The sequence below is a fragment of the Rana temporaria genome, chromosome 3 (assembly GCF_905171775.1).
Source record: "Rana temporaria chromosome 3, aRanTem1.1, whole genome shotgun sequence".
Taxonomy (NCBI): domain Eukaryota; kingdom Metazoa; phylum Chordata; class Amphibia; order Anura; family Ranidae; genus Rana; species Rana temporaria.
In genome coordinates, this window is record NC_053491.1 from 44,518,004 (window position 1) to 44,545,486 (window position 27,483).

General features: G+C 44.7%; 1 protein-coding gene across 2 annotated transcripts in view; it reads right to left on the reverse strand.

The window, feature by feature from the left end:
* Positions 1-27,483, reverse strand: part of FES (FES proto-oncogene, tyrosine kinase) — a 252,331-nt gene that overhangs the window by 12,843 nt on the left and 212,005 nt on the right. For both annotated transcript variants that reach the window (XM_040342486.1, XM_040342485.1), the window contains exons 14-17: positions 17,903-18,021; positions 13,308-13,402; positions 11,334-11,457; positions 1,662-1,819 (exon numbers count right to left, since the gene is read on the reverse strand). In XM_040342486.1, the coding sequence (XP_040198420.1) occupies positions 1,662-1,819; positions 11,334-11,457; positions 13,308-13,402; positions 17,903-18,021 (496 nt within the window). The remainder of the gene's footprint in view (positions 1-1,661; positions 1,820-11,333; positions 11,458-13,307; positions 13,403-17,902; positions 18,022-27,483) is intronic.

Sequence of the window (27,483 nt, forward strand, 5' to 3'; positions counted from 1 at the left end):
TGCAGGTCTTTATTGCCGTCTTTACTGCAGGTCTCCTAATGCCACGTACACACGATCGGACATTCCGACAACAAAACCGTGGATTTTTTGCAGACGTAATGTTGGCTCAAACTTGTCTTGCATACACACGATCGCACAAATATTGTCAGAAATTCCGATCGCCAAGAACGCGGTCACGTACAACACTACGAAGAGCCGAGAAAAATGATTCCGTGCATGCTTCCAATTGATTCCGAGCATACGTAGGATTTTTGTGCGACAAGAACTTTTGTTTTTGGAAAAATTGAGAACCAGCTCTCAAACATTTGTTGAGAACATAGTCACCGCTCCAATAGGGTATTTGGGGAAATGCCCCCCAATACCTATGCGACAAAATAAAAGCCTACAACCCCAAACGCGCTCTGCGATCCTCCAACCACAATTTACTCCAAATCCCCAAAACCAGATACAAGTCCAAAGGAGAAAGAAGATTTGCTGTCCAAGGCCCTCGACTTTGGAACACTTTGCCAACCTCCATTCGGTTGGAGGAGAACCACTTGGCCTTTAGGAGAAAGATCAAAACCCACCTCTTCTGAGCTCAAGGGAGAAGTTCGCATGTGTAGCGCTATATAAATTTTTCACTCACTCACTCATAGGGTATGTGGATGAATCCGTATCCTCTCAGAGAAACCCAGGTGCCGGCAATGCACAAAGCAATAGTAGAAAGAAATGTTTGGACAGCCGCACTCTGGAAAAACCTTCTTGGTTGCCTTTTATTGATAAAAGTTTTCAAACACCACACATCACAGCAAAGACAGGGGCATACAGCTGACGTTTCGCACTACAATCAGTGCTTACTCATAGCACTGATTGTAGTGCGAAACGTCAGCTGTATGCCCCTGTTTTTGCTGTGATGTGTGGTGTTTGAAAACTTTTATCAATAAAAGACAACCAAGAAGGTTTTTCCAGAGTGCGGCTGTCCAAATATTTCTTTCTACTCAAACATTTGTTGTCAAAAATTCCGACAGCAAATGTCCCATGGAGCCTTCACAGTGTCAGATTTTTCCGACAACAAGCTCACATCAAACGTTTGTTGTCGGAAATTGTTATCCCTGGAAAGCCGACCGCCCTCTCTAAAAACAGTACCGGGATGATGCCTGCAGGTGCGGGCATCATCCCTGTATAATCCCCTAAAGCTGAGGCCGCATATTTGCGTACGGTCGGCGCTAAGGGGTTACGTTAGGGTGATCTTTAGCCTACCCAGGGCACTGGCGAATTATATAAAGTTCCTGTTCATCCTTACAAACCTTTAACCTAAGTTCCAATCAAAGATTTGCAAGACTCTTGCAGGATCCAATGTCCTGCTGGGGCTGGGGGAAACCTTTTGGCTTCTTTATTAAAACAGCCCTGAAGATAACGTTTATGACTGCCAGAACCCAAGGAATCTCTTATTACCATGATGTGGAATGGGAAGGTGATTAAAGATTCCTTGGCTGGGGGTCCCAAAGAGGTGTAAGACGTACAGTAGATGGGTAGTGGTACCCAATGACATTTCATCCAAAACTGAATAAATTTTAAGCAAACTTGCTCTTCAAATCTCTATAAAAAATATGTGAGCAATGTTATGGGAATCCTATCAACAACTTAAGACATGGAGAAGCAATGGAGTAAAGTAGTAGTACCATAATTAAGTGCCTCTGGTGCCGTCCACTTGACTGGAATCTGCTTCATCCCGCCAGTGGATGAATACACGCCATCCGCCTCCTCTCTTGACATGCCAAAGTCACTTATTTTGAGAGCATTTTTATCGGTCACAAGACAGTTACGTGCAGCAAGATCTCTGTAGTGAAAAACAAAACAAAAAAATGTGTTGTACAGCGGATGCACTGACCTAAAAAATATACTGTATAATTAAAAAGCATATTACACTATGGGGGCTATTTACGAAAAGCAAATCCACTACAAGTGCACTTGGAACTGCAGTCACTGTAGTTCTGAGGGGGACATGCAAGGAAAATAAAAAACAGCCTTTTAGCTTGCACATGATTGGCTAATAAAATCAGCGGAGTTTCCCCTCATTTCAGAGCTTCCCCTCAGATCTACAGTGATTACACTTTCAAGTGTACTTGCTGTGCACTTGTAGTGCAAAGTGGATTTTCCTTTCGTAAATAACCCCCACTTGTGTTCTGGTGTGAAGGAGGACCATTGATTTTTGTTTGCCTGACCCAAAAATGTACAGAAAGGCCCAAATGACTCTTATTCACTCTTATTCTTATTCAATACTCTTATTCAGATGACTCTTATACAACCCAAATTACTCTTTTCTTAATCATACATCACGGGACACAGAGCCTTAATTACTTAATGGGTTAGGTAGTCACCACATGTGATTGGACACTGGCAAACCCAATTAAAATTGAGTTCCTCCCCTATATAACCCCTCCCAAATGGAGAGTACCTCCAGTGTTAAGGTGGTTGGTTACGTTCAACATGTGCTAAGAAGAAAAATGCTCTTTTGATGGTCTGGCTGCAGGGACCTAGGAGCTATAAACCGGGTCATTACCTCTGGCCGATATCAAAAACCTAAGATGGTTGGTACCCAGGCCTCGTGTAAAGAAGAAACAAGGTTTGCCTGTAATGTCTCTCTGCGGAGGTCTGGGCTCTGGGATCCAGACCTTGGTGTACTAATACATCTGTGGCATGAAAAGTTTCTGGCAGAGTCTTCTACAGGTCCAGGTATGAGGTTTTCTCTGATAAACCTGAAGGTTGGCATAACTGGCCCGCCATGATGGGTGAAAGCTGGAACTACTTTTAGTAGCTTTTCCTGCGGCGTGGATAAGGTAAGAAGAGGATAATTTATTTTGTATTATCTTCTGCGAGTAGGATGTCTTTCCTGGTTTTCGCCACTGGAGGGAGTAAGTGCATACCTGGTGTATTTTTACATAGGCGATCCAGGAACAAGCTCAGTGAAGTCGGTCAAATTTAAAAAAAACACTTAGGGCCAAATTCACAGAGCAGATACGACGCGTATCTCCTGATACGCCGTCGTATCTGTTGTTCTATCTATGCGACTGATTCATAGAATCAGTTACGCATAGATAGCCATAAGATCCGACAGGTGTAATTGTTTTACACTGTCGGATCTTAAGATGCAATACCGCAGCCGCCGCTGGGGGGAGTTCGCGTCGTAAACTAGCGTCGGGTATGCAAATTAGGAGTTACGGCGATCCACGACGGTTTTTTGCGTTCGCTACGTCGCCGCTAGTCTAGTTTCCCATCACAAAGTTAGTCGTTTTTTTTGGTGCCTTAACTTTACACAGCAATCGTATTGCTGTATAAAGTATGGCCGTCGTTCCCGCGTCGAAATTTAAAAAATAACGTCGTTTGCGTAAGCCGTCCGGGAATACGGAATTACGCTACGCGCGTCGCCATTCGAAAAAATTACGTCACTTCGCGCAAAGCACGGCGGGAGTTCGGAAACATGCGCAGTAGGTCTGGTGCGGGAGTGCACCCAATTTAAATGGCACACGCCCATTTGAATTGGCCCGCCTTGCGCCGGAGGCCGCCGGCGTACGTTTTCATCGCAAGTGCTTGGTGAATCAGGCACTTGCGATGAAAAATTGTGGCGGTGTAACGTATCTACGATACGTTACGCCGCCGCTCTTCTACGTGAATCTGGCCCTTACATCCTTCCGCTGCACACAATGATCCACAATGATGCCCCCAGTAATCTCTCCCCCCTTTCCTTGTTCTCCTGGGCGCCGCGGCACATGCATGAGATGTGAACCTTTACTGTGTATGCAGTGATTTGTATAAGGTCTAGGTTTATGTGAACTAAACATTTTAGAAAACAGCACACGGGATGAAACTTGCATCTATTGAAATATGTCCCTTGTGTTGGTGCCTGCTGTCTTAGTTGAAATCCTATGTCCTCTGCCCCTCCCACACTCCCTCAGCCATAATCTTCTGATGCTGAAGGGGTAAGACGAGCGCTGGACCTGTCACAGGCACTCCTCAAGAGTGCCATCTATGCCCATCCTGTTTGCCCTCCTCCTCCATTCTAAGAAGCTGTACTATAGTTTTCATTATTTTATTTTTTTTTTCAACTCTGTGATTCTGTTTTTGCTTTATTTTTTAATCATTTTTTCCTGACATGTTGGTGCTATATCTTTCACTTGGTTATAAGCTGCACAAGTAAATACAGCTGGATAAAACAGAAACTGTGTCTGTCTTCATTTTAGGCTGTAAAGCAACAAAATTTAATTATTTTAAAGGGGGGTGATTTTTTTTCTATACCCACTGTAAACTCGCCTTAAATTATGGTCTCATAACCTTTATGAATTGAATACCTCTAATGAACTTACAAAAACAATAGCAAAGTAGTAATATAATTGAAAAGTTACCGCAGACGTAAGGAAGGGTTAAGTCAGGTGAAGCACTTGTGGGAAATGTATAATTTGTCAGCCCACCTAACCAGGATGGGTAGGTCTCTAAATGATGTCATGTTGCTCTGGGCTCATTTCATTATTATTAGTGTAGATGAGGCCAAGGAAAACAGAGATTGTTGAAGTTTATATCGGGCTCCTCCAGGATTAGGCTAATTTTAATTACTTCACCTTCTAAGCATCGCTATCAAAGTAAATCTATCTATCTAAAGCTGGACATACAGGGTCACATTTTGTTATTTGATCTCTCAGATCAACAAAATGTACCAATACCTGTACAGTATGCTGTGTAAGTACCTTCTAAAACAGGACAATCCGTTTATGTCCACTCCTTTAGCCCACTCAAATAGTATAGTCAGTAGCGGCTGGTGCTGAATATTTTTGAGGGGGCCGCAAACCAATGCCACCCCCACAGGGAAGACGAACGAGAAGGTAATAACCCCCCCCATGGGAGATGGAGGGGAAATCGGCGATCACCCCCCCTGGAAGACCTTAAAAGGCAGATGACAAGGATCCGGGGTAGGGCTGCTGCTCCTCGTTCCAGCTACTCCTTGCTCCGGGGCCGTTGCTTCTCCTTCCGGCCGAACAGGAAGTGGGTCCTGAGAGCCGAATGACTGGGAGACAATAGCGAATATTAATTTGCTATTGTCACACAACTGGGTGGACTTAGGGCGCAGTGCTCTGCGCCCCGAGCCCACCATTTTTTAAGCCAATTAGAGCTTCAGGCTCTAATCATGTACTTAAAAAAAAAAAAAACATTGAAATCCATGCATCTGGCGGCCAGCATGTAGATTAGGGGCCGGGCGCATGGATTAGGCGGGGTGGCGCCCCTGTGCCCTGTATGGGCCGCCACTGAGTATAGTGTTTCTGTCTTGATAGACCAAATCCGGAACAATATTTGACGGTCTGTGCTGCCTAAAGCGGATGTTCCGCCCAAAAAAAATATTAAAAGCCAGCAGCTACAAATACTGCAGCTGCTGACTTTTAATAATAGGACACTTACCTGTCCTGGAGTCCAGCGCCGTCCGCAGCAGATGACGAGCGATCGCTCGTCACCCTGCTGCTCCCCCCTCCATCCACGCTGAGGGAACCAGGAAGTGAAGTGCTGCGGCTTCACTGCCCGGTTCCCTACGGCGCATGCGCGAGTCGCGCCTCGCCCGCCGATTGGCTCCCGCTGTGTGCTGGGAGCCGAGTGTTCCCAGCACACAACGGGGGGGCGACGGGATGTGACGCAATGCCCGTCTTTTGCCCGTGAATGCCGGGCCGGAAGTGGGTGCAAATACCTGTCTTTAGACAGGTATCTGCACCCCCCTCCCCCTGAAAGGTGTCAAATGTGACACCGGAGGGGGGGAGGGTTCCGATCAGCGGGACTTCACTTTAGGGTGGAGAACCGCTTTAAAGTGTGGTCAGACTATAAATACGTAAATATTTACATATAAAGCAGTAAATTTACTTTAATTACATCAAGCCTCATGGACCTGTATGTAGCTGAAGGCACTGTGGCACAAAATATCATAAACTTTCACAGCAGAAGCAATGAAATTGCTCAGGTAATGCTTTTGGCAGCCCTTCCAGTCTTCTAATCTTTTTTTGAATTTTAAGTAATGTGCAAAAGGAGGATGAATTGCTCCACAGTGTCTGCAGCAACAGAGGCCTGAGAGTGTGTTTTAATGCCCATTTACTAAAATATGCAAATACTTGAATGCTCATAGCCTGGCCTCATGCCTCGTACACATGATCGATTTTCCCGGCGGTCAAAAGTCCGCCGGGAAAACCAAGAACCTGCTTGGTTGCTTTTCCCTATGTACACACGGCCGGTTTTCCTGAAAGGAAAACTGCCATGACAGCTTTGGTCGGGAATACCAGCCGTGTGTATGCTCCACTGCAGTGTTTCCCATAGGAAAACTGCAGAGCAAAAAAAGCAGAGAATTGCGGCGGGAAAAAAGAGAACAAGTTCTCATTTATTTGCTCGACAGTTTTCCTGTCAGGAAAACCGATCGTGTGTACGAGGCATAAGGTTCATGTTATGAGAAGCGAGGCCCTGAACAGTAGGCCAGTGGCCTCAAATAACCTATGAGATATTTATGGCACAGGCCAGAGCTGTTTAATCAATATTTGGGAAACCATAAAGGATGGTTTATCTTGTGCTTGGTGAGGGATCATATTATGTGACTAAAGTCTACTGCAGCCTTTCTCAGCCAAGGTTCCATAGAACCTTAGGGTTCCTCCAGCGGTTGAAATGGATACCTTTAGCAATGAGCTATTTCCACCACTCATATAAGGAACCCCTGACACCACCAATCCTTTGCTCGTTTTGCACAGTGTGGCCCCGAACGCCGTCTTCTGGGGTCCCAGCGGCGGCTCTCTCTGGCTCCTCCCCACCTCAGATAACCTCCCTATGGCAAGCGCTCTTCCAAGGGGGTTACCTTGCGGTCACGCTCCTTAGTCCTGCATTCGGCATCCATAGTCGCTGAGTGCAGGACTCGGCCCTGTGTCATTGGATTTGGTTGACAGCAGCAGGAGCCAATGGCTGTGCTGCTATCAATCTATCCAATGAGGAGCCGAGAAGCCCGGGGAAACATCAAGCGCGTTCTCGACGCAGGACTTTCCAGGGCTCAGGTAAATAAAACGGGGGGGCTGGTGGGGCCGGTAAGTGTCAGATGTTTTTTCACCTTAATGCATAGGGTGCATTAAGGTGAAAAAACATGAGGGTTTACAACCCCTTGAAATTGGTAGTCTTTTTATCAACTTCTTACCTCATTGGTTAGGCTACTTTCACACTGCAAAAATGCAGTAAAAATGCACATGTGTTTTTGCTGTGTTTCTAGTACATTTCACACCTGTGAAAAAAGAACACGTGACAAGAAACGCACCAAAAACGCAATTGCGTTTTTGATGCATTTTCCATTAATTTCATTGGGGAGGTGCGTTTTTGGTGTGGGTATTTTACCGCACCAAACATGCACCAAAAATGCAGCTTGCAGGACTTTGAAGAATCTAATGGACCTGCAACTGACCAGTGTGAACAGTTCCATAGGATTCAATGGTCAGGGTTCTTTTTTCCGCTTTTATGATGCAAAAACTGAAGAAAAACTAGTCCGTGTGAAGGCAATGCTATGATTTGAATCACGCTTACCAATTTGTGCCCCCCACTAGGGTGTTGCGGTGCATGGTAGCCAATCAGCTTTGACAAAAAGAAAAACCTGGAAGCCGATTGGTTTCTAGGCAGAGCTGCACCTGATTTTGAATGCTCTACTTTTGGTAAATTAACCCCTAAATGTCAAAGAAATGTACAGTAAAACCTTGGATTACGAGCATAATGCTTGGAATCCAAAGGACTTGTATATCAAAGCGAATCTCCCCATAAGAATTAATGGAAACTCAAATCAGGGGCGTAACTAGAAATCACAGGGCCCCATAGCAAAATGTAGCCCCCCCCCCCTCCAAAAAAAATGATCGGTCTAAATTACATACACACACACACACATTTTATAGTTGCTTTATGGCATTTGGCAACCATTTTACACATCAAACTACATCTTTGATACCTGTTGTATATAAGAAAAAAAAAAAGTTTTATCTCATGGGTCTTTTTTTAGCTTTGTGTTCAGTCATTGTCAGAACTGGGGGGGAAATAACATGCAGTAGTAAATAATCTTGCTCTAAAAACATCATGTCCAAACAGCCTCACCTCTTTAATCCACCCCTGTGAATGTGGTCTTTTTTTCCCCTTTCTCTCCTCTCACACCAGTGCTTCACTGCTAGCAGCATTCCCTCTCCAAGTGTGCTTGCCAGAGCCCAGTGCACAGCCCTCCCCGCCTCAGCGCATTGACTACAGAAGTCAGCGCGCTGAGGTGGGGAGGCGTGTCACGCTGGGCTCTGGCAAGCACACTGGGTGGAGCAATATGGCCACCGCTCCGGAGCTAGGCCGAAGCCGGGGACTTTCCTAGGCCGAGGCTCCGGATCGCGTGGTGTGCCGATCCGAACGGGGTGACCCATTTGGATCACGGATCGGTGACGATCCGTTGCACCCCTATTCTTCATCCTCACCGGGCCCCACTCGGCTGCGGGCCCCATAGCGCCCGCGTGGGTCGCTATGGCGGTAGTTCCGCCACTGACTCAAATGATTCACAACCATTTATTCATAGGTCCTTCAGTTTATAGTCCATATAAAAACATAGAAATTCGATAGGTTGTGTAACCATAAAATACCCATCCACAAATGGAAGCCTCCATAAGGGCATTATAAGCAAAATCCAGCAGGAGCTACAGAGTATAAAAGAGTTGAGAGGCGCCTCTAAGAGCTGGTTCACACTTGGGATCCGACTTGAAGTCGCGCGGGTGAGAAAGTCAATGTAAGTGAATGGAGCCGTCTTAATGTACACTACTGATGTCGCTCCGACTTCAGAAAAGGTTCCTGTACTACTTCAATCCGACTTCTAGGCGACTTGTAGGCAACTTGTACCCATTGATTTCAATGGAAGTCGCCTCCAAGTCGGATCCCATGTCTTAACTGAAGCAACAATACAGGAAGAGAAAATTGTTTTCTCAGGCAAACCCCTCCGCCCTCCGTCCCACAGAGCTGATTGTTGTTTGATTGGCCACTGGAAAGCCTCCTGTCCTGCAGTCTGGATAGATCAAAAATGGTTCAAAAGGATAGAATCCATCTTTAGAGAGTTAATCTGGAAGAAGGGACAAGCCAGGATTTGTCTCCAGACCATGCAGTTACCAGCTAAAGAGGGGGGAATGGCAGTACCCCACCCGAAAACATACTTCCTAGCTTTGCAGCTACAACATCTTGCGAATTGCGGATCGGAGGGAGACGGGAATCCCGGTACATTGATGCTAATAGGGGCACCACATAGGACAATATTGGAGGCACTTGAGGCTGGCTCGTTTATTCATAAATGTCCAACTATAAAACTTGTCCATAAAGTATGGCAAACTACAAAAGCACTGATGGGCTATAAGGGAATAACAACGTTTGCCCCTCTCTGGTGCAACCAAAACTTAAGGGAATTAAAAGATATTGAGAGATGCAAGGAATGGGAGAGACAAGGGATAAACCGCTTAAACCAATTGTATGATGGAGAACATATGAAATCCTTTCAAGACTTGCGACAGGAATTCAATATAGCAAATAAAACATTTTACAGATACCTCCAGATCCGGCACGGCATCCAAGCCCAGTTCGGGTCACAACCCATTGTATGGTCCTCGGCCCCTACCCTCCTGAAAATAAGCTCTTCAAAAACAACTAAAGGCCTGATCTCCGATTTGTATTCCAGAATAGGAGCCAAAACAATAAGTAGGGCAGGCCCCATTAAGAGCAGGATAGGGTGGGAGAGAGACTTAGGGCAAATGACCACGGAACAGTGGAGCGCGATCTTGAAGAGGGGGGTATTGGTTTCAATCTCTCCATCTCAGAAAGTATCACACTTATTCCTCTTGCATAGAGTATACTATACCCCCAGGAGAATGTTCAATCTCGGGTGGAGAAGTACTGACGAATGTCCAAGGTGCAGAGCGACAGGCAATCTTATCCACATGATGTGGAAATGCCCTAAGCTATTCAGATACTGGGAGGAGGTGATAGACATAATAAATAAAACTTTTAAAACGAATTTGGAAGTCGAGTCTAAGACATGCCTATTAGGAAGTATCGAGGAGGATAGAGTGCCCGCCGGTGCCCTTGAGGTGGTGCTGAGATGCCTCTTCCAGGCAAGAAAGTTAATTGCGTGGAGGTGGCAGGCTCAGACCCCACCCACTGTCAAATCTTGGGTTGAAACCATTAACACAATGATCTGGAGCGAGAGAGTGACACTCACTAGACAGGGCAATTATAGAAAGTTTGTGAGGATGTGGAAACCCTGGATAGACATAACAGGATGTTCTATATAAGAAGATGACGTCTTTTAAACTTAAATACTTTAATCCGATACTGGACATCCCTTTATGGGGAGGACTAATCTAATGAAGCAAATTAACTCAAAAAACTGGTCCACGGTGTGATGGGAGGCTGGTTGGGTGGGCGAGGGCGGGAGGGGTGGTGGGGGGGATGGTGGACATACGGGAAGACAATTTGGTATGTAAGAGGCTTTTTTCACTTAATCATAATGATACAGAGGTAGGGGGAGGGGAAAAATGTAGGCTTGTATATGTATTATGTTAAGTCTATGCACGATGGTGTACTACTTTTTGTATTTTATATATGCAAACAACAATAAAAAACGAAGAATAAAAAAAAAAAAGAAGTCGCCTTGTAAGTTGCCCCAAGTCGCGCTGTGGTGCGCGCTCAGGTCGTGTTCAGGTCGCCTTGCAAAGTCGTTGCCAGAGTCATGTCGCCCCTGTGTGAACCGGCTCTATAAGTGTAGCAATAGGTTACTAAATGTTGTATCTTCATTAAATGTAACCATATTACTACACTTAGAGGTTCCTCTCTTCTCTTTTATACTCAGTTGTGACATGACGCTACTTGTATATCAAGACATCACTTGTATATCAAGTCAAAATGTATTAATACATTTTGCTTGTCTTGCAAAACACTCTCAAACCAAGTTACTCTAAAACCAATGTTTTACTATATGTGGAAATGTTATCATACAAAAAAATTAAAGCAACCTTTGCATTTGTCATAATTAGAAATTTTGCATCTATAATTGGAACATCATTTATAGATGCTTTCTATTTTTTTTTTCATTTTTCTATCATTTAATGAAATTAAAAACTAAGCTCACTCCCCCCAGATTAAAAAAATTTCACCCAAGGAAGAACGCAGAGAAAAAAAGGGTTTCATATTTGCATGAAGTAATGACAAACGAGCAGAAGCCTACAGGCTGTGACCCGTTCTTACAACTATCCAAGTCTGGGTTTGTGAGATACCAAAGCAATCTCCCTCCTGGCCAGTACCTGTGAATACAATGTTTACTCTCCAAGTATTCCATCCCAGCAGCAGCATTTTCTGACATCCCGATAAGCTCCTTCATCTTCAGTCTGCTTCCTTCATTCCGCAAAAACGTTAGGAAATCGCCACCTGCAGGAGAACCAAATGACTTCATCTGTCTGCTGAGCTCTCTGTTTATTTATACAAATTCAGCAGCCATCAATCACATTGTAGGAAATATTTTGCTTTGAAAATCACAGGATAATTTTAAATATCATCAATTTTTATGCCCTCAAAGCTACTATGCTGATCTGTTCTAACTATTCTTTCTCAGAAGACAGTTTGTTAAGGGAAATGCCAACTAAATAGAAGAAAACGGAGATGAGGGCTGCAATGTAAAAAAAATACACGAAGGGGCGGATTCTCGTAGATCGCCGCATCTCTGCGGCGGCGTAACGTATGTCATTTACGTTACGCCGCCGCAAGTTTTACAGGCAAGTGCTTTATTCACAAAGAACTTGCCTGTAAAGTTGCGGTGGCGTAGCGCAAATCCCCCGGCGCAAGCCCGCCTAATTAAAATGAGCCGGGTAGGGGGCGTGGATCATTTAAATTAGGCGCATTCCCGCGCCGAACGTACTGCGCATGCGCCGTCCCTAAAATTTCCCGACGTGCATTGCGCTAAATGATGTCGCAAGGACGTCATTGGTTTCGACGTGAACGTAAATGGCGTCCAGCCCCATTCACGGACGACTTACGCAAACAACGTAAATTTTTAAATTTCAACGCGTGAACGACGGCCATACTTAACATTGGTTGCCCCTCATATAGCAGGGGCAACTTTACGCGTCGCAAATCTAACGTAAACGTTGTATCTTCACTGCGTCGACCGCGCGTAGGTTCGGGAATTCGCGTATTTTGCTAATTTGCATACTCAATCGGGAAAACGACGAAGGCGACACCTAGCGGCGAAAAATAAAAATGCATTTAAGATCCGACAGCGTAAGAGCCTTACGCCTGTCGGATCTAATGGATATCTATGCGTAACTGATTCTAAGAATCAGTCGCATAGATACGACGACCCAGATTAGGACTTACGACGGCGTACATTGCGTTGCGCCGTCATAAGCCCTTTCAGAATCTGGGCCTAAGATTTCTGTGTCCAGTTCTCTTCCCAGATCTAGTATTTCTCTAGATGTATTGAATTTCCCCATAGACTTTTTTTGGCCGGTATGGGAACTACCAAAATGTACTGGATCTCCAATAATATACAGTTATGCCGCGTACACACGGTCATAATTTCTGACAACAAATGTTCGATGTGAGCTTGTTGAAAATCCAACCGTGTGTAGGCTCCATCGGTCATTTGCTGTCGGAATTTCCGACAACAAAAATTTGAGAGCTGGTTCTCAAATTTTTCGACAACAAAAGTTGTTGTCGTAAATTCCGATCGTGTGTACACAATTCACCGCACAAAAATTTGACGCATGCTCGGAATCATTGAACTTAATTTTTCTTGGCTCGTCGTACGTGTTGTACGTCATCGTGATCTTGACGCTCGCAATTTTCGACAACATTTGTGTGACCGTGTGTATGCAAGAAAAGTTTGAGCGAACATCCGTTCCATCAGATACCCCACAGAGTCACTAGAAGTGTACTGAAAAGTCAGCTGTAAAATCCCTCCCTATTTTATTTCTCAACAATCACATTCAAATGTTCAACACAAGCTTGAACCTGATGTCATTTAGAAATGTATTGATTCTGACATTGGAAAAGTGCATTTTATACATATCTATATAGATCAGACCAAAATGAGGGACAAATGAGGAGAATGAGGGACAGAGGGACATTGCTTCAAATCAGGGACAGTCCCTTGAAATCAGGGACAGTTCGGAGGTATGCCATAATCAACAATGTGGCATGTATCAGACAGGTTTAAATTTGTCTTATATGTTGGGATATATTTTTGTTTTTGATGCCCAGCAGGCCAGACTCCTACTCACCTTGTACCAACTCCATGACAATGTATATTGGATGTTTCTGTGTGCAGACTCCGATCAGTTTGACAATGTTGGGGTGGCTATATTGCTTCAGAATCCTTCACAAAGAGAACACAAATGGTAAAATTACATTTGGTGACTCAGTAGAAGCTGGCAGATAATGTGTCACTATGATCTACACTTACAGATATGTGGAGCTCGCTCAGCTTTAAATAATGCATAAATCATAGCACAAGAAAAGGTAAAATTAACCGATGTTTATTTGCAAACTGAGACTTCAGAAAATTGCCATTTGCGTAGCAGGCTTGTGTTTTATAGTCTTTTTTTTTTTTCATCTGACAGTTTTTCTATAGTAAACCACATGTCTATTTATTTTGTTTTAAATGCTGTAAAAATATGTACAAGGCATGACCTATTTAGAGAAGTAAATGTATGCAGTTTAACTATTATCAAAGGTTAATTTAGGGTTGTCCATCTAAAACTGTTTGTCACCACCTATAATAGCCATTGTGATTTCTCACTATTGTTGCTATATTCTCCAATTCAGTTTTTCTTTTCTCAACCTTTGTATCCTACAGGAACCCTTTAAAAATGTATTAGGTCTCAGAGAACCTCTGCTAAACTGAAATAATTGGAAGTCAGTGGACTGTTCTTTACATTAAACTGCCCCCTTACATTGGGGATCAGTGGAAAGAATGTCCCTTACATTGGGGGACCATTGTGAATAATGTCCCTTACATTGGGGGCCATTGTAAAGACTATCTCTTAATTTGGGGATCAGTGGGAAAAATATCTTTTACAGTGGGGGTCATTAGGGAGAATGCCTCTCACATTGGTGGTCAGTAAACAAATGTCCCTTACATTGGGTGTCAATAGGAAGATAGGAGGTCAGCCAGCCACAGCTCAATGAACCTCTAGCAACCTCTGGAGGAACCTTAGGGTTGGGAATGGTTGCTCCAAATATACATTTTGGTGGTTTTGGTGAAAAGGGCAGACATGTGAACAATGGTGGGGATATTTTATTGATGCTGTTGCAACTAAGCGCAGTCCACCCCCTGGAGGTGGTACAGGGGGTGGATGGCACAAAGAGGCACAAGCTACCAGCAGGCAGGGTAGAGCTTGCGTGGAAGTCCTGTAGAACTGGAGCAGGGACCGTTGGGTATCAGGATCCAGCAGGAGAAGTCAGGTAGAAAGTCTGGAGCAGGCTGAGAATCAAACATAGGTAAGCAGACAATCCAGGTCACAGACTGGGGGTCACGGCACTGGAGACAGGAGGCAAGACTGGGTCACAAGCAGAAGGTCAAGGCACAGGAGACTGAAGGTGAATCCGGGTCACAGGCAGAGGGTCAAACACAGGAGACAGGAACAAAGTCCGTAAAACAAGCCAAGGTCAGGTCCAGGAGAAGATCAGAGTAGGTCTGGGTCAATCCGGGTCACAGCAGGTAATCAATCAACAGAAACTCAGGTACAGGAAGCTGAAGACAAACCAGCAATTCATCTGAGCACTTGCTCAGCTTTATAGGCAGCCAGGAAGTCATGTGGAAGTCATGCGGTGCGTGTCATGTGACGGCCAGTCTGCAGCTGAAGGTTTCTCTGACAGCTCTCACTGTCAACTTTGCTGACATCTAGTGTTCAAAGTATAATATGTTGCTTTATAATATGTTTCTCTGACAGACCCCAAATCTGTCTCCGGGTCCTCCAGTTCTTAGAGTCTGTGTGTTTCAGGAAAGACATGGACTTCCGAAGTAAAAACCAAAGTAAAACTACTCCAAAGTTCCCCCAGGCACAAACCTCCCAAAGAATAGAGCCCCCTCAAACACCAGGGCCCATAGTCAGTAGGCAAGAGGCTAGCCGGCAGTCCTTAGCCGGCAGTCCTCTCCAAAAGCCCCTCTATCACCAGGGCCCATAGTCAGTAGGCAAGAGGCTAGCCGACAGTCCCTAGCCAGCAGTCCCCTCCAAAAGCCCCTCTATCAGTTGGGGTTGTTGCATGTCACAATGGCCTCAATTCACTAAAAGAATTCCACGTGCCATGATAAGTGAGTCATTTCATGAAAGTAAAATACTTGATAAATCATTAGAGGCAATTAACTAAAGAACACACATTCATGATTTATCACCTGATGTAGGTAGCAATGTACAAAATGACAATGAGGGGAACGCTGCACTGGCCAGTAAGTTAGAAGTATGCAATCTCATACAGAGCAAGTATTACAATTTCAAACTGTCCAGCAAACAGGAAAGCTTCATAGAGGTGACTCAAGTATCCTGTGTGTAGTATAATATTCCACTAACCAGATTCCCAGTTTTTATAGACATGACAGCACATAGCTCAATATTAAATCTGGAAGACTGCTTTAACACATGTATTAGTGCCTATTCTGACTGCATCACTAGACAACTATAATGTCAAATAAATAGCTTTGGGCTTTATGCAAATAATTGTTTTTTAAACGGTAAACTTGATAAAATATTGCCTCATTATCACCCATATTCCAGCACAATGTGAATGTCCAAATATCTTTTCAAATTGTTCAGTAGCAGCTGTGCGACAAGCTCCACTCAAGCTGTTCTACCTAATGCTTCTATAAACTGCAACTAGAGCTTTCCAATTCTAAGGCTGATTTTCATTAGTATTATACCATCTATCCCCTGTAAAGCCGACCAGATTAAAAACGTGTATTGTGCACATAACATGAATACATAATATGGCAAAAACGCAAATCCGAAGCCATATATTCATGGTTATTATATAAAACGCTTTAATCATGTTATAGTATAGGGTTTTGGCAACAAGAAATATAATTTCTAATTATGGTACTGAGAGATCCACTAAAATGGGATAGCTTATTAAACGTATACAAAAGGTGAGAAGTAAGAAATAAAATAAGATGTGTGATTTTGCTTGTAGCGGGTCATGTCCAGGGCCGCCATCAGGAATTTTGGGGCTATTTACACACAGCTTGAGGCATGGGCCCCTAGAGAACCGGGGGGGGGAGGGGGTTCCGCAAGTTGAGAAGCGGGGGGTGTCACCGCAAATTGAGAAGCGGGGGGGGGGGCACGAATTGATAAGCAGGGGCGCTGCAAATTTGAGAAGCGGAGGGACTTTGGGTGCTGACGAACATAAAAAAGAGGGGGATGCCATCTGGGCCCCTTGGGACCACTGGGCCCCTTACAGGTGTACTGCCTGTACCCCCCTGATGGCAGCCCTGGCCATGTAATTTCTAGTCAATTGTCATGAAGGCCTTAGACCCTGTTCACATCAGGGAGATTTGACATGTGAAATCATATGCCAAATCACAGCCAATATCCGACAACGGCACCGTCTGAATCGGTGCAACGCCGACTTTGCGGCACCGTAGCAGTTTCCAAATGTAGTTCCTGCACTACTTTTGGTGACTTCGGAGGTGATTTCAATAGACATCTGTGCATGAGCCAGCGCAGATGTCTTTCAAATCGCCCTCGAACTCGCAAGTGAGAGTTCAACTGAATTTGCACGATTTCAAACCCCCCCTGCGCTCTCCCTCCAGTGTCCCTCTGTGCGCTTTCCCTCCAGTGTCCCCCCTTTGCACTCTCCCTCCAGTGTCCCCCTGTGTGCTCTCCCTCCAGTGTCCCCCATGCCCTCTCCCTCCAGTGTCCCCCATGCCCTCTCCCTCCAGTGTCCCCCTGTGCGCTCTCCCTCCAGTGTCCCCCTGTGTGCTCTCCCTCCAGCGTCCCCCCATGCACTCTCCCTCCCCAGTGTCCACCTGTGTGCTCTCCCTCCAGTGTCCCCCCCATGTGCTCTCCCTCCAGTATCCCCCTGTGTGCTCTCCCTCCCCAGTTTCCCCCCATGCACTCTCCCTCCCCAGTGTCCCTCCATGTGCCCCCCCCACAGTGTCCCTCCGTGTGCTCCCCCCGTGTCTCCCTGTGCAGGTGTGGCTTGAGTGTGGGTGGGGACACAGGGGGCCCCATGATCTTCTATTGCCCGGGGACACCATGAGTTGTCAGTCCGTCCCTGATCATATCCCCTCTCAAGTGTCTCTTCTCCAGAGAGAAGTTCAATGCTTGTAAGTTCTTAGCTTTGTTGCCCTTCTCCGGACTCTCTCCAGTTCCAGCAAATTCAGAATGTATCTCCTGCAAACCTTATGCCTGTATACAATCAGCTTTTCACATAACTACTTGAAAAATCGCTTTGCTTGTATAACAGTTTGTAGCGATGTGTGCATTTGGTTATGAAGAGGTGAAGTGCAGAGCATACAAAGCAGCAAATGCCATCACCTTGACATACGTTGGAAAGTAAGAATCTGCCTTGCAGTCACTGAGCTGACATCTTGTTCTAACGTTCATGACACAGATGAGAAACAAATCAATAGGAAAGCGTCCACTGACTGTAATTTGTTATACAATCTCAGCACCTAATGATCCAGCAGGCTGCACTTACAGAACACTTTACATGCCTTTACTGTGTCAGATCAATGAGCGCTGCCTGGATTTGTCAGTTAAACTATAGCCATTGAGTAATATTAATGGAAAGGAAGCGATGAGGAACAAGGCTCAGTGTCTATAAAGGAAAAGCTAATTCAATTCCAAAAGGTCTGACAGACTCAGATCAGCATCCTCACCTGGCTTCTAAAAGAAACTTGTCCTTCAAATCTGGTGGCAAAGTCTCCCGGCAAGTTTTAACCGCAACGGGAGTGTTGTCAGCGCGGAGACGCCCGCTGAACACCTCTCCGAAATTACCCTGTGGGAGATACAAAAGGATAATGCATTAATGAGGGTTTCTGCAGCACTGGGTTTCACTATGCAGGAGAATGTTATGTCTGGAAAAGATCAGAAATAGGACAAGATCTGTTCCATCATCAATGTCACCCGGCAGAAGGGGCGAAGAAAGAATTCACATTTTCTTACCTGCAGACAAATGCAGAAATATAGGTTGGTTACAGCTTATAATCAGGACAGACATCATCGCTCCCAACTGTCCCGGATTTCGAGGGACTGTCCCTGATTTGGAGCAATGCCTCTCTGTCCCTCTTTCCTCCTAATTTTTCCCTAATTTTGGTGTGATCTATATAGTTGTATATAAAATGCACTTTTTATCTTTCAAAAAGGGTTTCCCAGCGCTAAACCTTTCATCCAGTTTCTAAATTGCTGCATGTATACATTTTAAAAGCCATTATAAAGTAATAGTAGCAGTAAGAAAAAGCCCTTGTGGATTTAACAAACGTTTTTTTTTTGTTAATTCTCCTTTAGGGGGTGCAGCAGGGGGTGTGTCCTATGCCTACATACTTTTGCTAGTAGGTGTCCTTCATTCCTGTCTCTAAATGATAGGAGGTATGCAGGCACTGGAAGAGCCTGCCTGTTCCAGGATGTTTGTTTGGGCCTTGGCTGCAGGATTGGATGAGAGGGCTTTCACCCATTTGCAGGAAACAAGGACACTGCACACAGAGTTAAATGGACACTGTATACAGACATCATTGCTGTTAGTAATCTTGCTGTCACTTGTAGTGCCACAGGGCTAATGGATAAGGCATACCTCCCAACTTTCTGAGATGGGAATGAGGGACACCTATCAGCAAAAGTATGCAGGCATAGGACACACCCCTTGCCACGCCCCCTTAAAGGAGAATTGTACAAAAAAATACGATTGGTTAAACCCACAAGTGCTTTTTTTACCACTACTATTTCTTTATATTGGCTTTTGGAATTTACAAATGCAGCAATTTAGAAATCAGATTAAAGGTTTAGCTCTGGGAAACACTTTTTGATGGATAAAAAGGGCATTTTATATACATCTATACGTATAGATCAGACCAAAATGAGGGACAAATGAGGAGAATGAGGGACAGAGGGAGATTGCTCCAAATCAGGGAAAGTCCCTTGAAATCAGGGACAGTTGGGAGGTATGGATAAGGCCGTTCTTTCACAGAGACACTGTATACAGACACTACTGTTTTTTCACCATGCTGAGGAAGATCCTGCATTCTTTACTTGATAATCCGGACCAGTTGTATTGTTTGACTCTGCCTTTCAGGAGTTTAAGTGCACCAATGTGAGTGGCTATCTGAAGATACAAAACCTCATCTTTCTTCAAAGGGACTGAAGCTACTAGTACCATATGGACCCCACACACAGACATACTCAGGGCTCTGTATATGTAGTGGGTTTGTGGGACAGTTTATCTGGGAAGTTAAGCCATTAAATAGTGAATTGAATACAGTGTTTGTCTTTGGGCCTGTGGTGTCAGGAGACAGAAGAGAGAGGTCTCACAGAAAGAGGGCCAGTCTTCTGCTCTCCTCCTGGACTCATACAGATAAATTTGAGTAGAGTTAACCAATCCAATATAAAGTGTCATATTGTGACAAATTTTTGCCATTTAAGTGTGCCTCTGCTTTTGGGGACATTCTCAGGTTTGGAATCCCCTGAAAGCAACCTGAATATAGTATTGAGCTTAATTGCTCTTAATCTCAGTTATTGTGCTCCAGTTGATTACTGGAGCACTACCCCCGGAGGAGCTGCTGGTTTGTTTTGGGTGGCACATTTACCGTGTGGCTCTTCCTAGGGGTGCATGGTGCATATAATAGAAGTAAAGGAAGGTCCGCAACAGGTGCTCTTTGCTGTGCTCTTTATTACCCAGCCGGGTAAAAACAATAAAACTTATGGTGAGGAAAGTAAAGTTGAAGGAAGAAGGGAGAATAGCAAATTCAGGCGTAATGATAGAGAAACAGTCCTGCTCCCAAACGTAACACTTTGATGCGCCACTCCTGCTTGAGTGGAATTGGCGTACCCGGACAGTCCACTTTCACTGACCAGGCAGCCGGAGTATCACTCAAACCCTTGTAGGATAAAGTCTCTGCCACAGACCCTCCTTAAAATGAACTTCAGGGAGACACCTCTGCCACAGGCCCTCTCTGATTTGCAGTTACGGAGGCAATCCTCCTCAGGTGAATTACGCCTGGATCTCCTTCTTAATGTCGCCCAGGTACCGACTGACAGGTGATCAGTCATTCAGTGTCTGGCTACCTTGATCCCCGGTGGTTTGTCAAGGCCCTTTTGGATCGCCAGCCTCTCAATGGCGCTCCTCAGACAAGCTCCCCACCGAACAGCAATACCGCTTGGGATCCTCAAGGGTGGGAACCCAATTGCTCACTGGGTCGCTGCTCAAATGTTCCGGGATAAAAATGGCCCTGGAACCAGGAACACTGCGTGTCACGCATGTCCCGGCCAGGTAGGCCATCACGCCGGGGCGCCATCATGTGGTCTCCAAACACAGCCGTCATGTGATGTAAATAGAGAGCCGGTTGCTAGTCGATCGGCTCTCCTCTTCTCACACAGAAGTTTTCAGTGAGGAGAGGAGAGCGGATCTCTGCAGCCGGCCGGTGATCAGTGAGTATGAGCTGTTTTTTACAGCTATTTACACACTGATCACCGGCCCAGTGTCCCCACACAAAGTCCCCCAAAATAGTGTCCCCAAAGCACGTCCCCACACACCTGTCCCCCACACAGTAAAAACACCTGTCCCCCACATATGTAACAGTAAAATCATATGTCCAAATGATCATCTGCACACATACATCCGTGATCATCTGCGTACATCTGTCCGTGATCACATAAACAAATTAATATACACTTAACAGGATTTTTTTTTACCAATGACATGTAGCAGAATACATTTTGGCTTAAAGCGGAGCTCCACCCATTAGCCGAGTAAAAAAAAAAAAAAAATTTTTTACATACTTTAAAATGGTTGTTGCTAGGCAGACTTCCTAATCTGCCTTCTTCCTGATCCGCGGACGTTTTCCTCTGCCTACACCGCACAGACTCCTGGGATTGGTGAGTCACCTCCCCCTCCTAGTCACTCATTATAACAGTAACACCCCCCCTCCCTGAGACTCACTCGCGGCACCCGCTGATCACCCCCCCCTTCTGAAATTTTTTAAAGAAAGAGGCACACTCGCGGCACCCGCAGACCCCCCCCGCTTCTCAACATTGTAAATGAAAGTAGCACCCTCGCGGCACCCGTTGCCCCCCCCCCGCTTCTCAACATTGTAAATGGAAGTAGCACACTCGCGGCACCCGCGAATCCCCCTCCTGCTTCTCAACATTGTAAATGAAAGTAGCACACTCGCGGCACCCGCGAATCCCCCTCCTGCTTCTCAATATTTTTAACTAAAGAGGCACACTCGCGGCAGCCCCGGAACCCCCCCCCCCGCGCTTCTCAATATTTTTAACTAAAGTGGCACACTCGCGGCACCCGCTTCTCAACATTTTTAAATAAAGAGGCACACTGGGGGCATCCGCGAATCCCCCCCTTCTCAACATTCTAAACTAAAGAGGCACACTCGCGGCACCCGCGCATCCCCCCCGCTTCTCAACATTTTTAACTAAAGAGGCACACTCGCGTCACCCGCGAACCACCCCCCCCTCTTCTCAACATTGTAAATTAAAGTAGCACACTCGCGCGTCACCCGGGCCCCCCCCCCCGCTTCTCAACATTGTAAATGAAAGTAGCACACTCGTGGCACCCGCGGACCCCCCCCCACTTCTCAACATTGTAAATGAAAGTAGCACACTCGCGGCACCCGCGGCCCCCCCCCCGCTTCTCAACATTGTAACTGAAAGTAACACACTCGCGGCACCCGCGGCCTCCCCCGCTTCTCAACATTGTAAATGAAAGTAGCACACTCGCGGCACCCGCGGACCCCCCCCCCCGCTTCATATGCCCACACTTAAAGCGGGGGTTCACCCTTAGAGGGCACTTTTTCCCCTTAGATTCCTGCTCGTTTTCTCTAGGGGATTAGACTATTTGTTTTAAAATAGGTGCAGTACTTACCCGTTTACGAGATGCATCCTCTCCGTCGCTTCCGGGTATGGGCTGCGGGAATGGGCGTTCCTTCTTGAGTGACAGTCTTCCGAGAGTCTTCCGACGGTCGCATCCATCGCGTCACGATTTTCCGAAAGAAGCCGAACGTCGGTGCGCAGGCGCAGTATAGAGCCGCACCGACGTTCGGCTTCTTTCGGCTACGAGTGACGCGATGGATGCGACCGTCGGAAGCCTCTCGGAAGCCTGTCAATCAAGAAGGAACGCCCGCTCCCGAAGACCCATACCCGGAAGCGACGGAAGAAGATGCAGCTCGAAAACGGGTAAGTACTGCTCATATTTTAATACAAATAGCCGATTCCCCTAGACCGAACGAGCAGGAATCTAAGGGGAGGAAAAAAAAATTTTAATACATGGGTGAACTCCCGCTTTAAGATGGCCACGGCCTAATGCTAGTTTATAAAGTTTCAAAATGCTGTAATAACCTAACAAAACAGACCTTAGTTTACAGACTAACTTTACTAGAATACATTAAGCTTGTGTATTACAGGGGTATTTATATTTAAAAAGTGTAATTTTGGCCGGAACTCCGCTTTAAATTTATGACAAATTTTTTTTTTATTGGATTTCTTTTAAAATAGAAAGAAGAAAATATTGCTTTTTTCCCAAATTTAAAACGGAGTCATGAATAAATACCACCAAAAGAAAGCTCTATTTGTGCGAACAAAATGATAATAATTTTATTTGGGTACAGCCAGGGGTCAAGTCCTGGGGAAAAAAGTGTGGGAACTCCCACCCAAGATCCTCTCCCCCACCAAAAAAAAAAAATGATACGCTCATATGCATAATTACTAAACCGCATGTTCTTTCTAAATCCTGCGATAACCTCCGCAATGTCTCCTGGGAACAATGACAAAAGCTCCCAGGAGACATTGCGGCATCGAGGAAATGACGGAATACCCGCACACTACCCGATGAATCCATATACAGGAAGCGGCCAGTAACATAAAGGATTACTAAAATTCGCCAGCCCCTGACAGTGACTCGAGCTGGGCATCGCCGCTTAGTGAAGGATCGGCTCGGGCGGCTCGACTGCTCTCAGCTGCTCTAGTCCTGCAAAGGGAACTGCGTTCCTGCTGTGAAAAAAGTGCAGGAACTCCGTTCCCACGCGTTCCCGCAGGACTTGAGCCCTGGGTACAGCGTTGCAAAACCGCGCAATTGTCATTAAAAGTGCGAGAGCGCTGAAAGCTGAAAATTGGCCTGGGAAGGAAGTGGGTGAAAGTGCCCAGTATTGAAGTGGTTAAATGCATTCTGTACTATTCCTGCAATCTTGACAAGCTTGGAAGGTAATCACGCTGTCTGGTGATGTGGTAATTGAGCAGCAGAATTTACTGACACCGATTGAAGAGGATCTGCTAGTTTAAAAATAACATGCGAAAAACACCTAATGCTTCATGTATTGTGACAAAGCTAAAAGGTTTTCTTTCTCCCCCATTCAGGAAAGGTGGTTTGAAATGTATTAGAAAGTCAGTGTTGGCTTCATACTTGTTCTAATGGTCCCCCATACACTAGATGAAAAATTGCTTGAAAATCTGTCATTTAGACTGTTCGTTTTTCATGCAGTTAATGGGCACAAATAAAAAATCTTTTTGACTTTTCAGAGCCACAAAAATAAAAATAAAACAGGCTTGAAAACTTGTGCCGAATGAGCAATAACTTGAAAGGTTAATGTGTTTCCCGTCTGTAAAAACAGAACTGTTCACACTGCGCATATGTGACAAAACGGGTGAAAAACTGATTTATTCATGTCCATTGAACAATTTATCTTTCAAAATGTGGACATTACATGATGGCACTATCATTTGCTCTCATGACCGAGTGTTCGTTATTCGAAAACGCTTTTAATCAATTTTTTTATATAGTGTATGGCTAGCATCAGGCATGCTGGGAGGTTAATTGGCTCCTGGCTAAAAAAAAAACCCTAATAGGTGTATGTATGCATGAAAGATAAATAGATTATATACTCTTTTAGGCTGCTTATACTCGTGTTTGTATTAACAACTTCAGGCCCAGGCCAATTCTGACACTTCGCTTCTACATGTAAAAATCATAATTTTTTTGCTAGAAAATTACATAGAACCCCAAAAACACTTTTTTTTTTTTTTAGCAGAGACCCTAGGGGATCGCCTGCTGAAAACGGCAATTTCTGAATGATGCCTGTAGCTGCACCCATCATTCAGATATTCCACCACAAAGCCCAGGACGTCATCTGTGCGCCAAGTGGTTAAAAAACTTTTTTCAAGTGCGTTTTTAGAAAAAAAAGTGACTGAAAAGCTAAAGATAAGTGCTTCCCTTTAAAATCAATGAATGTGTTCACACTGGGGCCATGTGCCTCCATTGCAGTGAAAAAATCCTGCTCGTAGAATATTTGAAGCATGTTTGGAGAACAAAAAAAAATGCACCAAAAACGCACCTTCTCTTTGAAAGCAATGTAAAACGTGGTAGACCGCGGCAAAAATGCCCCTGCGATAAATTTTTGAGTCACGCGTACTTTAACCACTTAACCCCCGGACCATATTGCTGGTCAAAGACCAGAGCACTTTTTGCGATTCGCCACTGCGTCGCTTTAACTGACAATTGCACGGTCCTTTTTTCCCCACAAATAGAGCTTTCTTTTGGTGGTATTTGATCACCTCTGCGGTTTTTAGTTTTTGCGTTATTAAACAAAAATAGAGCGCCAATTTTGAAAAAAATTAGTATTTTTTACTTTTTGCTGTAATAAATATCCCCCAAAAATATATAAAAAAACATTTTTTTTCCTCAGTTTAGGCCGATACGTATTCTTCCACATATTTTTCGTAAAAAAAAATCGCAATAAGCGTTTATTGATTGGTTTGCGCAAAAGTTATAGCGTTTACAAAATAGGGGGTATTTTTATGGCATTTTTATTAATATTTTTTTTTTACTATTAACGGCCGCGATCAGCGTTTTTTTTCGGTACTGCGACATTATGGCGGACACTTCGGACACTTTTGACACATTTTTGGGGCCATTGGCATTTTTATAGCGATCAGTGCTATAAAAATGCATTGGATTACTATAAAAATGCCACTGGCAGTGAAGGGGTTAACACTAGGGGGCGGGGAAGGGGTTAAGTATGTTACCTGGATGTTTTCTAACTGTAGGGGGGGGGGGGGTGGTGGACTCACTAGGGGAAATGACTGATCTTCTGTTCATACATTGTATAAACAGAAGATCAGCATTTCTCTCCCTGACAGGACCGGGAGCTGTGTGTTTACACACACAGCTCCCGGTCCCCGCTCTGTAACGAGCGATCGCGTGTGCCCGGCGGCGATCGACACGGGAGTCAGGGGCGCGCATGCCTCCGGCGGCGCGCATGCGCCCCTAGTGGCCGCGTCGAGAGCCCGACGTATAGAGCTGTAGAACTGCGGCGGCTGGTCGGCAACCAGTTAAAATCCGCACCACAAATGCATCCTTGTTTATGCCGTATTTTTGCAGTGGATTAGTGTGAAAATGTCCTTGGGGCAGGGACTGATGTCAAAGTACAGTATGTAAACAATATAAATACTTGTAATAAATAAATATTAACCACTTCAGCTCCAGAAAGATTTATATTGTTTTTTTTCACACAAATAGAGCTTTTTTTTTGGTATTTGATCACCACTGGGTTTTAATTTTTTTGTGATATAAACAAAAAAAGACAGAAAATTTTGAAAAATATATATATATATATATTTTTTACTTTACGCTTTGAAACATTAAAACCCAATAAGCATTTATTGATTGATCTTCATGAAAGTTATAGCTGGGGGGACCTGACTGCCACTGACATCACCGGTGACACTAATACACAGTGATCAGTGCTAATATTATAAAATGTCACTGTACTAATGACACTGCCTGTGAAGGTTTAACCCCCCTGGCGGTATTCCCGAGTCTGGGTCGGGGTGGAATTTCAGGACCAAAAGCGGTAACCCCGAGCCAGACTCGGGATCGCCTCGCAGAGTCCACAGGCATGGTTTACTTACCTTGTCCCTGGATCCTGCGATGCCGCCGCGCTGTGTGATCGAGCGGTGTCCTCCTAGCTTGATTCACAGTGCCGAGTGCCGCCGAGCTCTGTTCCCTGCGACGTTACGACGCACGGGGGCGGAGATCGGCGCCAAATTTAAAAAAGTAAATAAGCACAATACATACAGTATACTGTAATCTTATAGATTACAGTACTGTATGTAAAAAAAAAAACACCCCCTTGTCCCTAGTGGTCTGCCCAGTGTCCTAACTGCACTTTTATAAAATAAAAACTGTTCTTTCTGCCTGGAGATTGTCCATAGCAACCAAAAAGTGTCCCTTTATGTCAAAAGTGGTTTTAGAGCAGCTAGAAAACAGGGATAATAAATTAGAATCACTTGCAGAATTGAGCGATAGTGATTTGTGGGGAAATTCGTCATCAAAAAATTAAAAGTAATCATTTTTATTATTATTATATTATTTGTTATAATTATTTATATGTATTTATTATATTATAATTTATGATTTTGTATTTCAAATTTTATCATACCCGGGATGTCTACTAGACTCTTGTTTGGACAGATTCAAGTGAGTTATTCCTAAGAATTACAGGCCTACAATATAAAACGCCAAATTTCCATGCAAAATAATGGTACCGCTTTCAGCACCTAAAATCTGAATTAATCATACCGCCAGGGAGGTTAACATCTAGGGGTGATCAAGGGGTTAAATGTGTGCCTTATAATGTGTAATGTGTGCTGCTTTAACTAACAGATCTCTTTGTTTCTTCTCCTTGCTTTGCAGGGATTAGAAACAAAAAGGTTGTTCCCACTGTACAGAGCCATGTGTTGATTGTCAACACAGTGCTCTGGGCTGTGAATGTACACAGGCGATCAGCAGGTACCATCCATGAATCATTAGCCGGGACATGCTGACAGACTGCTGCTGTGTACAATCATGGCCTAAATCCAGGAGCAGTCAGTGACACACAGGTATGCATACGTACGAGTATGCATAGATTAATTGCATAATGCATAGAATGCATTAAGGATAAAAAACCTTAAAGGGGTTTTAAAGGCAGAAGGTTTTTTATCTTAATGCATGCATTAAGATAAAAAACCTTCTGTGTGCAGCAGTCGCCCTCCAGCACCCCCCTAATACTTACCTGAGCCCCATCTCTCTCCACAGCGATGTCCACGAGTGCCTCTGCCATCCAAGATGCTCTTTCTGGTTGGTTGAGACACAGCAGAGGTGCCATTGGCCCCCGCTGCTGTCAATCAAAGTCAGTCAAAAGTTCCAAAGCAGCTGATTAAGCACAGAACATGCAACAGGAAGGGATGAAATGATTGTCAATTC